The sequence below is a fragment of the Tauraco erythrolophus genome, chromosome 14 (assembly GCF_009769465.1).
Source record: "Tauraco erythrolophus isolate bTauEry1 chromosome 14, bTauEry1.pri, whole genome shotgun sequence".
Taxonomy (NCBI): Eukaryota; Metazoa; Chordata; class Aves; order Musophagiformes; family Musophagidae; genus Tauraco; species Tauraco erythrolophus.
Genome location: NC_141478.1, coordinates 4,187,465 through 4,202,293, shown reverse-complemented (window position 1 = coordinate 4,202,293; position 14,829 = coordinate 4,187,465). Strand labels below are relative to the sequence as shown.

Below are 14,829 nucleotides of genomic sequence, written 5' to 3'. Positions count from 1 at the left end.
CAAGCATCACTCTTCCTGGGAGGAAAGTATCTGTGAGCCGTCCTTGGACTGTTGTTTGAGAGACATGTCCAGCTTCCTCCAAGGTGAGAAAGTCCTGGAGATTCCAGCACTGGGGGCTGGAGGCTTATGCCTGAGCCCCACCAGACTGGGGGGGGGGGGGAAGATCTATTGAGTCTGTACATCATCAGCTTCTCACTGAGATTACGTTGTGTGCTATTGTCAATTGTTAAAATAGACAGAACTGCCCTCGACTCACAGAAAGCTTTCAAAAAAGTGAGGGTTTAATTAACTGTATGCGAAGGGAAAATCCCAAGTTTCACTGTTCAAAAGTCAAGTTATCATAGTGCAGAAACAATCCCCTAAAACTCAAGAAGCTCAAGGGAGTTATTTGATCTCTACCACCTCTAACTTGTTTTGTGCTGCTTCCCGTACAGTTCAGCATACAAACCAAGGTAAGGTGATTTTTTCAAATTAAGAAGCAGAAAGACAGAAAGCGGAAGCTTTACATTCTGATGGAAAAAAGACCTTGTAATAACATCCTGTGTGTTTTGTGACCCAAGAGTTACCCTGCAGGTGAGCAGACTGAGTCCACGGAACAGTCCATTCAGCACTATCGGGATACTTTCAGTTCCATCAGTCTCGAATGGACTGGTGAGAAGGGAAGCTGTTTTGTATTTCTATCAAGAGGATCCATTAAGGAGTGAGCAGGGCACTTGGTGCTCGTCTCTATTCAGAAGGAAGAATATAAAGTAAAAAGCCAGCCTGGTGTAACCACCACCTGCTTAGTCCGTGGAAGCATCCACCACTATCAGTCCTCTTCTTGAACTCTTGGAGCTTCCCTGTATCATCCAACATGGACTTGGACAGTGATATCTCTAACTTTGGCAAAGGGACTGATGTTGTCATCACCGAGGAGTTCCAGCTCCTGCCTGCACTAGCTGTTGTAAGCCTGTAGTGCTGCCGTACTGCTATTAACAGCATCAATCGGACAAAGAGGAAGGGGATTTTAACTAAAGCCAGTCCCTTGCCCATATTAAAACATGAGAGTGCTGGCAAGAAACTTAATGATAGTCTTTTGGGGCTTCAAGTCCTCAGCATGGACAGTCATAACTATATCCGCAGGTTTCTTAACGATCTTCAATCCAGGCAGTCTCCTACTCTGACACCATGCTTTGGAACTACCCATTGATCTTTAAATTGGCAGGTAACTGCACATTTGCTGAGCCAAATCCTTGAAATTCATTCTCTCTGAGCTGATATCTCAGTCCACCCTTCCTTCTCTTCCTCTCCCTTCTTCTCATTTTTGTAATTAAACATCTGAAAATACTGTTTGTTGGGTGGTATTTCCAGCTTCAGTCATTGCTGGCTCCAGCATAGGAAAACTCCTCTTCTGAATACATATCATTTGAATTCTTGTGTGTGAACTATTTTCTGTATTGCTTGGATATTTTTTAATTACATTTTTATTTGTCTTTTCAATGGCTGTGCAAAAGCTCAATTGATACAGCCTGCGTAAGCATGTTTTGCTACATGAACAGAATTATTTTTGTTACATACACCCACCCTGTGTAAGAAATGACATTGTAGGCTCACAAAACTGTAATGCTTCCCATATGCTAAACTAACTAGCTGTCTCAATGGATCAAACATAAATATTGATGCAACATGTGCCATTTTACAAATTCATCATGTACAGAGCATGCTGGTTATGACAGGTTCATCTACACTGCCAATTTTTTGTCCACAATATCCAGTGTCCATTGATATCTCCAGGGATGGACCACATGAAACAGGAATGTGCATATGTGAGCAACTGACATTCGGATCTGAGGGTAAGAGAATTCTTATTTCTTTGTTTTAAACACGACTGCCCTTGTGAAGGATTATGGGTGTCTGTCAGGATGCGGCCAGGAGGGCGAGCCCAGATATCTGTAAGTTACTTCTGTTTCTGTTCCACAACAAATTTTGTGTGATGGATTGGAGTCCATGTAGAAGTTAGCTCAGCAAATATTCTCTTGTCATTTCCTGAGTCTTCAGATTTTATCTGAATCAAAGCAGCTTTGCTGGAACAAGAGACAAGCACTGCCTATTTTAAATTAACATTAGCTTATCTGCATTAGATTCCCAATCACACTGGCCCATCGACTTTGTGTTTAGATCCCTTAGCACTTCATGGGGATGTTAGGTACAATTATTCTTGATAAGCACTTTTGCACATACAGAGCCTGTCAAAAGCCCTGTGTTCTGGCAGCAGAGCAGGCTACATGAGTGAACAGGAGCTCCTTTGCTTCTGTTCTTTGGTCGCTATCTGTACCTACCCCTTTCTGATCCTTCCAAAGCAGCTTCATCTGAACTGACACCTCTGACCTGATTCTACCCTGCCTCTGCCCTGGTTTGTGCAATTGTCAGCAGGCTGCAGATACCAGAGGATTTTATATCAAGTGCCCATTCTTTAAAAGAGGCATCTATCATGTCAATTCTGGATGTGAAAATAATATATATTTCTCAGTATACGATACACCTGTAGCCTTCCTTCTGGTTGATTCTTGGCTGCTCAAGCCACAAGCAAAATCTAAAGCCTCCAAGGTAGATAACACAATGAACTGTTTATTACATGCTCTTTGTGGGTTAACATAGAAGAAATATAGAAGGAAACAGCATGATTTCTTTTTTCATATCCTACTGTAAAGTACACTAAAAAAAGTAGCAGGATATTGACAAAGTCTTGTTTTTTGTCGCTATGCCTTACTCACCAAAAGCCCTGATACTCTTTTTAGGCCTCGGATTACATTGCTACAGACCCAGAAATTGAAAAAAAAAAAGGCAATTATACAACAGGCTTCTACAGTTCAAACAATGCTTCTGGATTTTGTGCACATATACTAAATAATTTATCAAATCACAGTGCTAAGTCAAGTTGTATGGAGACAAGCTACCCAGTCTGGGACATCTTGTACCACAGTTTCTAATACAGGAATATGAATAGTACATGGAAAATACTCAAGTGAAGAGGCAAAGCCAGAATCGTATGCATCAATCAAATGCAAAAAGCGGGTACTGAGTACACAGAAAACTGGTTGCCAGCAATAGGTCCAGTAGACATCTGCAATTTATCCTCTGCCACTCGTGGCCCTCTCCTGGCATTCTGTCTATCCAATCTGCAAAAACTATTTTTGAAAACGTCTCCATTTTCAAGTTTGTGCTCCCCTTTCATACTGTATGACAACCACTTTTGGAAGAAAGTTATTCTATAATATTTTTGCTGTTCCACGACAGGCTAATGTGTGGCTTGTCATCATTGAATGTACTGTAGATTCACCAGCAAGCTAAAAGTAGCCATGACATGACAAAACATTAATGAGAAAACTGTAGGTAGAGCCAAAACACGTTCACCTCTTCAATTGTTAAATCACAACAAAGACTACCCTTGATCTCTCGCCAGGTTCCACTATACAGGAGGTCGCTTTTCAAAGAGACCTTAGATTACATCCTGAAGTACAATCTGCAGTCTCCACTGGAAAGTTCTCTTGCTATCACGAGTTTCAGACTAATCCTCCTTTGAGAAAAGCCAGCACAGAGTCATGCGCGTCATAACAGTCAGCTGAGCAGCTTGTCTTCTCCCCACACCACTGCTGTGTGACACCTGACACCTTTTTTAGCTCTACTTCTGCCAGCAGTTTTCTACTAACTTCAGCAGCACAAAGAGAGCTAGGAACTGCAGGAGCTTAGAAAGCACACTCCTTCCTTCCATGAACGTTGACTCACGAAACATACACCGAACGGTCTCGAGGAGGAACAAACCCCTCAGGGAATCCTCTCTCTGAAAGCCGTCTGTCATTTGACGAGAAACATGAGAAGAGAAAAGCAATTCGAGATGCAGTTTGCACTGCCCTACCCTGTATTCACCATAACTGCAATGTTCATGCTAGAGAATGCAAACTGTGGAAGCTGGTAACAGAGAGAGGCTGCAAAGCCTAGATGAGCACTCACCCTCCTCCTTCTCCCCAGATGCATCAGACTCCTCTTGTTCTCCAGCCTGCTACAGATTTTCTGTCTCAAAAATCTCAGTAGAAAAGAAATTCTCCTTGCTAGAAGATTACGTACATTTCAAGAAGAAAAGGTCAGACCTATACACACATTGAACAAAGCAGCTCATTTGCTCAGAAGATGGTAAGGACAAGAGCCTTTGTTATTACTTTACAAGGTTTCTCCTAAAGGCATAACTTTGCAACACTCCCTTCAATTTTTGAGACCAACTCTTGAAACTCTGACATAGCTTTTATTTTGTCCTCATTCTGGCAAACTTCTATCACTATCAAGAATTAAATGTTTGGCCTCAAAAACTATTCTCATAAATGAGGACAGGATAAAACTGAATGATTCGTCTCAAAGACAAGGAGTAAGATTATAAAAAGTCTAGGTGACTTAGGAATCCCTATGCTACATTTAGGGCTGACTTTTCTCTCTGATGCTTCTCTATGCATGACCAAAGCATTAACCAAGTTTACTCACTCTAGCTGCCTTCAGGTGTAAGTGACAAATACAGGGATGCCACTAGTTATGATGATTTTGCTTCAGGGGTGGTGAGGATGACACCAAAAGGCTTCATTCACACTGTTTAGATTGGAGCACAGCTCATGGCTTTAAAATGAAACTGTTTTAAGTTCACAAAGCACAAGTGAAGGAAAACTCTCCTCCCTTAGTGTCCAAACACAGTTAGGGTATTTTGAGGCTTCAAAGAATCTGTTTCTGCTTCCCCTCTCAAAATCCCTCTTCTCCTTGCAAGAACTGTTTTTTTTCTTTGCCGTGTTCATTTACATTCATTCATCATGCAGCAACGATGCATGAGTTTCATTTAGGAGCGTCTACTGCTGAAGGGAAAAGAGCTGTTACATTTCCTGAACTAGATGTTCACAGGCAATGGTTACTGCTAATTTGTCTGTTACGCTGGCAATGTGTCATTCCTGCCTTTGAGAGCCTTTAACTAGAAGGATTAAAGAAGAAAATAAATAACAGTAATACCACCCTCTGATTTCAGCACTTATTCTCTTCTGCAGGCCCCCTGCAATGCTTGTTGCCAGGCTTTGTCTACACTGGGTAAAGAAATGAGGAGAAGACTAATTAAATGAACATGCTGATTAAATTGGTTTAATAGGCAGCTAGTTAGATGGGTATCTGTGGCAAATGGGGTACACAGCACATATGGCAATTCTCAGCACTAAACTGCATATAAGGCGGGAGAGTATTATAAATGAGTTCACAGGGCTTTCAAATCTGCTCGGCTTGAATTGATCATTTTGTGTTTTCTCTCAGCCAGATACAAATGGACTGAATGTTCTGCAGCTGTCATCACCTCTCTGCACAGTTAAAGGCAGTTGCCCCCGACTTAGAGCGCAATTTGCTTTTCGTGATGTACCCCAAAGCTCTGTGCTCATAAAGGTTTTCATTCGGAGGGGAGCTGGCTACTGCTCCATACTGGAAGAAGAAAACGTACATTGCCATAATGTCTGGTCTACCATTTGTGGCTGATGCAAGTGTTTGGAGCAGTAAAGCTGGCCAGCCCAGTGTAATAGTCAATGGTACACAGCTGGAGGTGCACAGCTGGCCTTAATATAAAAGGTAATTAATGGATTTTTTTAGGTTTTTCAGATACAGCTGAAAACAGGGAAAAATTAAGTAACCTGGGATGCACCATGAACCTGGCTCTCCGCAAAGTACTTTGTATTAAAGAGCATATAAAGAATCAAACCTGTGCTGGCTCCCCAGCAACTTGCTGTTCAGTTTTTTCATCTGAACAAACGAGGAGGACTGAATTAAACACACCTCTTCATCAGCATACGGCAGGAAAAAGTGGGAATTGTCTCCTGCATGACTGCAAAACTCAATCCAGACAAAGATTTTTCACTTATCTCGTCACATTGCTATTAGTAAAGCTGCATTATGCCATCACAGCCTCTCTTATACCCAGGTGATTATTGTGCTCATCTATCTCCATGCCTGGAAGGCTCAGAGCAATAAAAATTGGTAGTTCTTAATCACTGCTCACAGAAATCAGAAATAATGCCAAATTTGGTGTGCCCTTGTGCCCCCAGCATATGTCCAATGAAGTTAATGGAAGTAAAGGTTGATGCTAGAAAGCTGTTCTGGTGGATACAACAGGCCTGTTAATACTTAAAGAGGAATTACTAGCATAGGATACAAATCTAAATGAGGATAAACTTAGAGGAAGAGCTGCCAGGAAGAATCGAGCACCAGCAATGATGTAGAAGCCAACTCAACTGTCTTTCACATCAGTAATGTGTGTGCAGCAAATTTTGAACACATGCTACACGATTAGGAGAGAGAAAAACCATTCATTGTCTGCCCCGTCACAGTGTCTGTGACAAATAACTTGAATCCGACTACAACACATTGCTAGGACCATCCATTCTGAATGACTTCCTGCAATATATGATCTTTAAATAACCATTTTCTTCTCTCCCTTCCCTTGTTGAAACCTTAATCTCCAGTTAGTATGGGTCTACACAATTCCACTAAATTTGCAAGAAATCTGAAATACTAGCTCTAAGAGATGGCCTCCCTAAGCATTGAATGTTCTGCACTGCAAACTGTCTCGCCACCCAGCAAACCATGAAGAGTAGTTCTACAAAGATCTCCCATACCTAATTTTGGTTCCAGACGTAATTTAGCTAGAAGGAAATAATCATTGCAGTGGCTATAAGGCCATCACATCTTCCCTCCAGGAAAAGGGAAACAAATCCAAAGACTCTCGAACAGAGTCCTCTTCATTTCCATTCTTGACTTGTCTGACCAGACACAGAAGGAAACAAGCATGTTCAGTGTTTGACCAGTCCATCCAGGGACAACCAAGGGGACATTGACTGTCCCATTGTGGTACAGCAGAAGAAAGCCTACCCTACAGTCTCTCTGGTTTGCTCTTTATGTGACTGAAGTAAGACAATGCAGATGAGACACAAAAGAAAACTGGCTTGGGCTGTGCTCTGGGCTGCAGGATCTGCTCCTTTAAACCTGTATTCTCTGGTGTGTGGAGCTTTAAAGCCTGGCTTGTGGGAGGAAGGGGATCTTCTCTTACTTCAGACAGTTTTGATGGGCCCCTACAGGAACTCTCCTTGGCACTATCCAGTAATACAGTTAAAAATCCACAGGGGAAGCTACTGGCTCGTGCAGCTGCAGGAGCCAGGGAGCAACTGGTATTGAAAAGCTTCCTCAGTATTTCTAGACTGGAATGAGTCTGAAAAGCGACATGATGCTGGCAATGTAACACTTGTATCAGGTAGTGTCAATTTATAATCCAGTCTGCAGCATCAGTGTTTTTTCATCAATTCCTCTAATAGCCAAAATGGAGCAGTTAAGCAAGCCAGATTTCCATTTCCACTCCCATCTGCTCCCCTCACAGAAGTCCCTTCCCACCCAAGCCATTTGATGACTACACACAAGCAAATGTGATCACTGAACATTCCCAGCTGTTCAGTAATAATCTCATACTTCGGGCATTTATCATAATCCTCAGACCAAGACCCAGGGCTGTGGAGTGCCTGTAATGGGTATTATAAAATAGCGTTGCCCTCTCACCTCAGAGACAGCCTCCCAGCCACCCACACGGATGCCCGTTCTTCTAGGATACACACAGCTGCCTTACACTGTACATAGCACTAGAAATAAAACAAGAGAAAGTTACTCCACCTGGCACTTGCCATGTACACAGAGGTCGGTCTCGTAAGGCCCACATGGAGTACCATCCAGGACTCTGTCTGTCACCAGCACAGGGGAATCCTTCCCCAGTGGAGAGCAGAAGAGCTCACATGGCTTATCTGGAAAAAGAAATACAAAAGCAAGTGCCTTTAGGAACAGCACAGACAAGTGTTTGAGGCAATGGCATTGCAGTCTCTATGTGAATGGATTTGGAAAGGTATATGTTGATATTCTCATATTTGAAGGAACACAAGCCTTTCGATTTAGGCCTGTCATTTCCCCACTTTAAAATATCCATATTCGAAGGGTTACATTGATGAGATTGGTGTTTTAAGACACAGAAAATCATCTAGTCAGTACACTTCTGTGTATCTGTTTGTGAATGGAAGATGTTTGGTACAGGGAATATTCAGCAGCCTGATATGAATGACCACTGCGTGAGTGTCTCAGACAAAATTCAGGATACAGCCAGTGATTTTAGAAGAACAAGTTCTCCAGTCCATTTCCACTCTTGATGGACTGACTTCTTGCATCAGTTTGCCAGTAAGAACGCTTGGATACATAAATTTAAAGCATTGCACACATATTACCTACTATTTCCTTAAATAGTAGGGAATAGTAGGTAAAAACTATTTGTGGTCCTACGAACACTGCTGTCAGCAAACTATGCTGCTAGAATATCTACAGAAAGAACCTCAAATTAATTTGAAATACATCAGTAGAGAAAAGTTGTATTTTTCGTCCATGCTAATGGCAATTGTTATATACTTAGACGTCACTTTGGAAAAGCTACTATTGTGTTTAGCTAGAGGAGTTAAGTAAAAAACCACTGCAATATGCTACTAATTCTGGCAGCACTGATCAGAGAAAAATCACTGAATCATCAGGGTTTTTTTACTTTTCTCTCCTATTTACAAGACCCTCGGCAACCCCTAGTCCCTGATTGGAAACGGAGAAAGGAGTGAAGCAGCTCATCCCTGGAAAAAACTGGGAGAGTTTTCTGTGACTGAAATTAGTCAGGGAAGTAGCTCTGTATTGCGCGTTCACTCAGCAAAATTATTTGGGGAGGGGGGCAGAGGGGCACAACAAGGAAAACCAGCCTGTCTCCTAGGGCATCTGAAGGCATTGTGCTGTTGGAGGGTCTGCTACAGGAACTGAAAAGCTGCCTGTACGCTTGTCCTGGTGTCAGACCTAACTTGTTAGGGCTTATCCAGTGCCTGGTCTTCCGGTATCCATTTCAGAAGCACCTTCCTCTGTTCAAGCATGTCTTTGAGATGACCAGATGAAACCACCCTGTCTGTTTTTCAGCAGGCTGCAGCAGAAGATATTTGCTCCTGCAGAAAGGATGTTACTTCGATCCTTTTTCATATCTCCCAACATCTGGTTGAATAATAGATGAACAGCAATATCCAGGGAAGGACGCATTAAAGGAATGTAAATAGGATACACAATCATGCTGAAATGCCCAGAATTGACACACATCAAAAACATCCCAGGGAATCCATCTTTTTTTTCAGTTCCAAATTAATTTAAGCTTTGTAATGTTTCAACTTCCATTCCCAAATACCTGTCTGTTCAGACTAGGAATCAAGTTAAGGCACCTCTTCCCCAGCAGTACCAAAAGATGAGTAAAGAACTAACAGCTCTGTATCTTCTGTTAAGAAGGTTAAACGAACAGCAAGGCAGCACCAGGAACAACTAATTGTAATTAGTCTTTCAGCTGTAGCTAAGGGGAACACACTGTAGCCTTCTTAACAACAAACAAGAGTCTTGCAGATGAAATCAAGATGGGTTGAGAAGCTGCAGTGAAAGAACAGCAAAGAATTACAGAGGAAGATGAAAAAACATACCATCAACGATGACAGCTGTGAGGAGGCTTTTTTTCTTGTTGGTGTATCTGTCATGGGCCTGGCACTGTTGGTCCCTGAAGCTTGGCACACCTTTGGGGCAGGGTAAGTTCTCACACACAGTGTGCTCTACACTGGCTCCCCGACAGTTCTTCCCACCTGGTCCCGGGCTATTGCAGGAAAGAAAGCCAGGGTCAGCAGGAGCAGCACGGCTACTCACAAGCATACCTTCACCTAAGGTTCCCCGTTCAAGGCAACTCTTGAAATAGCAGGGAGAATCCTTCCTCTCAGATGTTCCTTGTTGGAGGGCAAACCCTGTGCTCAGGGGCTCTGACAGAAAACTATTCAAGTTCCATTCTGGATCTATAATTGACTTATCATAACAGGTGCCCTGGAGTACTTCACAAGAATGTTCTTTTGCAGCATCCCATTCACAGAACAATAAATAGGGGATGCCTACACATTGCACATCTCAGGTAAGAGGTAATGCAAAATGCTACTCACCTGTGGGCACTAAGCAGCCTTCTTAGAAGATCTAGAGTGTTTAACTGTTTATATTCTGGTCACAAACCAAAGGAAGTAACTCATTTTGCCCTGATGCAATTTCTTCTTTGACTTCAACAGCAAATCATTCCTGTCCTAACCTATTTTCAGATGGAGGAGCCAAATGACTGAGAAAGAGCAGAGAGAACATGTGTGTGTTTGTGTGTACCAGCAGTTTCAGAACACGACTTGAAGTAAGGCTCTCCCAAACTGTAGGTTCTGCTGTGACATCAGGCCTGAGCTCTTACTAACTTTTCCTGTGACTTGGGACAGGTTTCTTAACTGATGGTGACTTGTGGGGGTCAGGCCTTGGAAGGTGCACTGAGCATAACACTGGAGGTTTGAGTATTATTTGTATCTGCATGGTCAGGCAGTTCAGAAGATAATTTGTGGTTCTACCACAAATATCAGAGTTAAGTATTTGTGTTCTTAATGGGGAACCTAGAAGCACCACAGTGACTTTACTGTGCCCAGGATCATACCAAATACCGAAGGCAAAGGCAGGCAACCTGGGATGTTTCACCTTTCTTTTCCCACCTTTGTTTGCCCCCTGCCTCAAACACTCTTAACAGTGGGACACAGCAAATTTCTCTTCAGCACATGTCCCCTAAGGTTCTGGTTTCAGCAGTTTAAGTAGCTATAACCTGTACCGTTAAGTAGGGCATCCAGAACCAAATTTGTGCAGCAGATAATCTCCATCCATGAAAACCATGCCATTTTACACAGTTGTGTTTTAAACATGTAGGAAAGATCACTAATGCAACATAAGGATTAAGCACCTGCAAACTCTATTTATTCTGATTTATGATTCCCCAAAGCAGAAGGAAAACTCAAACTCTCAGCAATAGCTTATATTTTCTTTGCAAAACATACGAAACAAACAAAAAACCCAAGTAAGCAAAAGATTTAGTCATCGTGACATAATTTCTGCAGCTACTCGCTGAAGCTCTCCTGAATTTGTCACATAGCTATCTCCCCAGCTGTAATCAGCAGAGACAGATAAAGTTCTTCATTCATATTCTTACTCTTCTTTAACAGATGGCTATAAAAAGCAACTCTGGCCAAATTCCAGTTTTTAGCAGTGTGGCAGTTCATTCCAAACATTTCTTCCCCCTCCCTCCCAGAAGAGCAATGAACATCAGGTTATATCAGTCAGCTAATTAGAAACCAAGGCCCTCATTGTGTGTCACTCACTTGTGTCAGTGGCCCTAGCAAGAATTGCCCTGTTCACTTACACACTGGCTGTAGGACTGAATTTTTGATTTCCTAGCTGTGCTGGACTTGATGAATGCAGCATTTGGTGCAACAGAAACATTTCATTCTGCATAGAAGAGCTTTATGTCAAATTTCAGCCTCGATCAAATTTTTACAGTAGCTCCACAAAAGCCAGAAAAAGTGTTTTGTTTTGTTTTTAAATGTAAATACTGATCTCCAATGACACTGTAGCATCACAGAGAGTCACCAGAAGAACAGCCTGACCAAACGCCTGCTTGCCCTGCTAACATCTCTTCTCTGCCACGCACGTGTGCAAGGCAGCAGATGTGCTGAGACTGATGCAGAAGTCTTCTGGGAGGATTGTGACTGCTGCCTCAGACTGGATGAGACAGATACTCAGTCCAGATGACAAGAAGCATGATGCAGCCTTCTTCCCACACGAGTCCTCGCACTCACAGACGGACAGATACACAAGCTTTGGTTTCAGCACTGTCTCTTGGCTACAGCAAAAGAGATGTAGCCATTTATGTGAGTGACTCCGTGCATATTTGTGTGTACGTGCACAGGAAAAAAAAAAAAAATAACCAAACAAAAGAAAGCAGTCAGAATACTCAGAGTAACAGAGCGTGCTCTCAAGAGCAGGATATCAGGCTGATGGCTGTGGAACAGGAGACACAGAGGGATCCTATTTACTGTGTTCACCAGCAGTTGCTTTGGCTTTAACCTTCAGATGTCACTGACTTGCGGGGGACTTTCTACAAGTTTGCCAATGCGGACTGGAAGCAAGCAGCTCTCGCTACTGATAATAATAATCACTGGCAATAATAAATAGCCAAATCCATTAGTAGACGGAGACTTCTTGAGCACCCACCACCCTCAGGCCATGGGAGCTGCAGGAATGTAGTGCCTTTTGGCCTGCACTCCTCTGATCAGCTCTTCAGCAGTCTGACTTGTCTTCCCTTTCTAATCAAGGAGTAAAATGAACTGCCTCCTCCTGATGTAGTGTCTCTCAAAATTAAAGAGCTGGATGAATTCATCTCATCAGCCTCAAAACAACAGAGCATCCTACAGATCTAGGGGATGTTTCTACTCCTGGTAACCCAACAAAAAAATAAGATACTCAACAAAACCGTCCCACCTCAGCTCCCTTCTGGCCAACAGTATCATACTTTATTTGGTAGCATGTTGCTGCTTTCTCCTAGACTAACTTTAGTAAAACATTAGTAGAATATACAGCATCTACTCAAGAGGTTGAGGAACAAGCAGATAAACAGACATGGACGGGCAGTCAGAGAAATGGACAACACAGCTCTGCCACACTGACTGTGCTCTCTCCTCTGCCACTGTTCAGGTAGAGAATGCACAATTACTGGCAGTAATCTTTTACTTAACTGACCTCTGTAATAGTATTTCAGGATTACAGCCTCTTAGCACATTTAAACAGGATACTGAGGGTTTTCATCATGCAAGATGAAAAAAATAACGACAGTCACTCTCTCTGGTCTCCCACAAATGGTTACCTAGCATTTGTTTATATGCCTTTTCCTACTTCACTCCATTTTTGTGGCCTCATTCTTGCCTCCCACCTCTCCAAATGCTGAGGTCAAGACTTTGAGCATCACCTCTATCAGACTCTGCAATAGAATCTGAAGGGAAAGATCCCTGTAATCCCAAGTCCCAAGCCCTGTATAATATGGGCTCTAGCACTGCCTGAGATTTCCAGTAACAGTATAATTGAAGCCCACCCTGACTGTGCGAGATCTCACAGTAGACAACTTTGCAGCCATCTTCCACTGTATTTGTGCCAAGAGGATCCACCCAGTAATGGAAGTGAAGAAATCAAAGCCCATTTATACTACTGTGACCCTTTTACACGATAAGAGAGGACTGAAGAAAGGGTGGAGATCTCATTTTGATGTTCTACTTAAGCCAGTGTTTTTCTCTTCAGTGCCCCTGTAGGACAACAGCCCAATGTTGCTCACCAGGCTGCAGCTCCAAGGATGTCATTGCATCTCCCACAGCCAGGAGGAAATGGCCCGCCTTTTGTAGGCAGGGTCTAAACCTTAATTAGGAAATTCAGTCAATTCAATCCAGCTGGGCAATCTGGGCAATAGCCACAGTTGCAATAGCCATAGCCCAAAGCCTAGACAAGAACACAAGGCAGTACGACACAAGTGTCTGCACGTGCAAACTGGCTCGTGACATGCTGCCTTACAAACATTTGGAGGCAACGCGTGCAAGTACTCACAGAAATTACAGAGAGGAAAAACCAAATCAAACAGTGAAGCAACTGGTTTAAAAATACTGATAGTCCCACAGGCTCAAAAGTCAGCTGGCAGGAGTAGAGATTCCAGTTTAAAAAAAAATAATCCCAAGACTAAGTATATATAAAATAAAAGATAAATCCCTTAGCCAATATTTTTGGACAGTGAATAAACCAGCTGCAGAAGAAATGGGCTGACGCCAGGAGTTTGAAGCAAAAGAAGATCACGTGTGTATCACCAGCCAAGAATGTATATGAGCAAGAGAATTTTAAAATCAGTGTGCAATCTTGGAGGGAGCATTTCCTATAATTTAAGGAACGATGATGAATGGATTTAGGTTTGGTCAGCACTGTGGTTAAAGAGACTTTTGTAGTTGACAGCAAGGAAAGCTCAGTCCCTTGTACAAGAAAATGAGCTGCTAAAAATCAAGCCTGGACATTACAGACATTCAATTTCAGTTCAGTGTTATTTAAGGAGTGGAATGAACAAAAATATCAGTTTTACATGAATACAGCTCTGCATCAGCCAGTATGTGCCTATCCATGATCTAGGTATGTCTTCAGAATGACTCTGTTTCCAGCCAGAATTTCAGCCCTTATTTAAAAAAAAAAGTTTCCTCTGCTTTTTCTGTGGAGGAAACCTTAAAATATGAATGAAGTTAGAGATACCTAACTTGGAGAGTGGCTCGCAAGATTGTGAGCACCCTCATTCACCTCAGAAGTTACAATGGACACAAACAGGGGTGGTGAATTAAATGACTTTCATGGTAACCTGTTCATGTCTCCCGTAAGAAGAAAAGACTTCCAGATGTGCCCCAATTGACCCGAGGGATGGCACAGGGCAAAAAACTCCATGTCCAAGCAGAGAGCACAGGCTCATTTGTAGTCACTGTGCAGGAGCTAAATGGCACCCACAGCGCTCAGTGTGTGGGAAAACTTTCCTTTTCACATGTGGCACATCCTGATGTACAGAATATCTCGAGGTGTTTTACCCACACAGCTGTATGACGCTATGATCACTGTCAGCCACTCTACCGCTTCCCGAGCCCGGAGCCAGCACTCCCTGTAAAACTGATCTCTAAGACATATTGGCTCAGCTTGGTCTGTAGATCCAGATCAACCCCTCCTCATTCACTGCAGTGCTGGAGAGGAAACACAGCATCATCATTTTTTCTGCCAAACTGCACGTTTTTAATTCAATTGTATCTATGTTTGAATCATTGCAATGGACCACTTCCAATGGTAATC

General features: G+C 42.6%; 1 protein-coding gene across 3 annotated transcripts in view; it reads right to left on the bottom strand.

Moving 5' to 3' along the window:
* The window catches only part of ADAMTS17 (ADAM metallopeptidase with thrombospondin type 1 motif 17), a 189,827-nt gene that overhangs the window by 61,423 nt on the left and 113,575 nt on the right, over nucleotides 1-14,829 (bottom strand). For all 3 annotated transcript variants that reach the window (XM_086620322.1, XM_086620323.1, XM_086620324.1), the window contains 2 exons: nucleotides 9,564-9,730; nucleotides 7,705-7,832 (listed from right to left, as the gene is read on the bottom strand). In XM_086620322.1, the coding sequence (XP_086476448.1) occupies nucleotides 7,705-7,832; nucleotides 9,564-9,730 (295 nt within the window). The remainder of the gene's footprint in view (nucleotides 1-7,704; nucleotides 7,833-9,563; nucleotides 9,731-14,829) is intronic.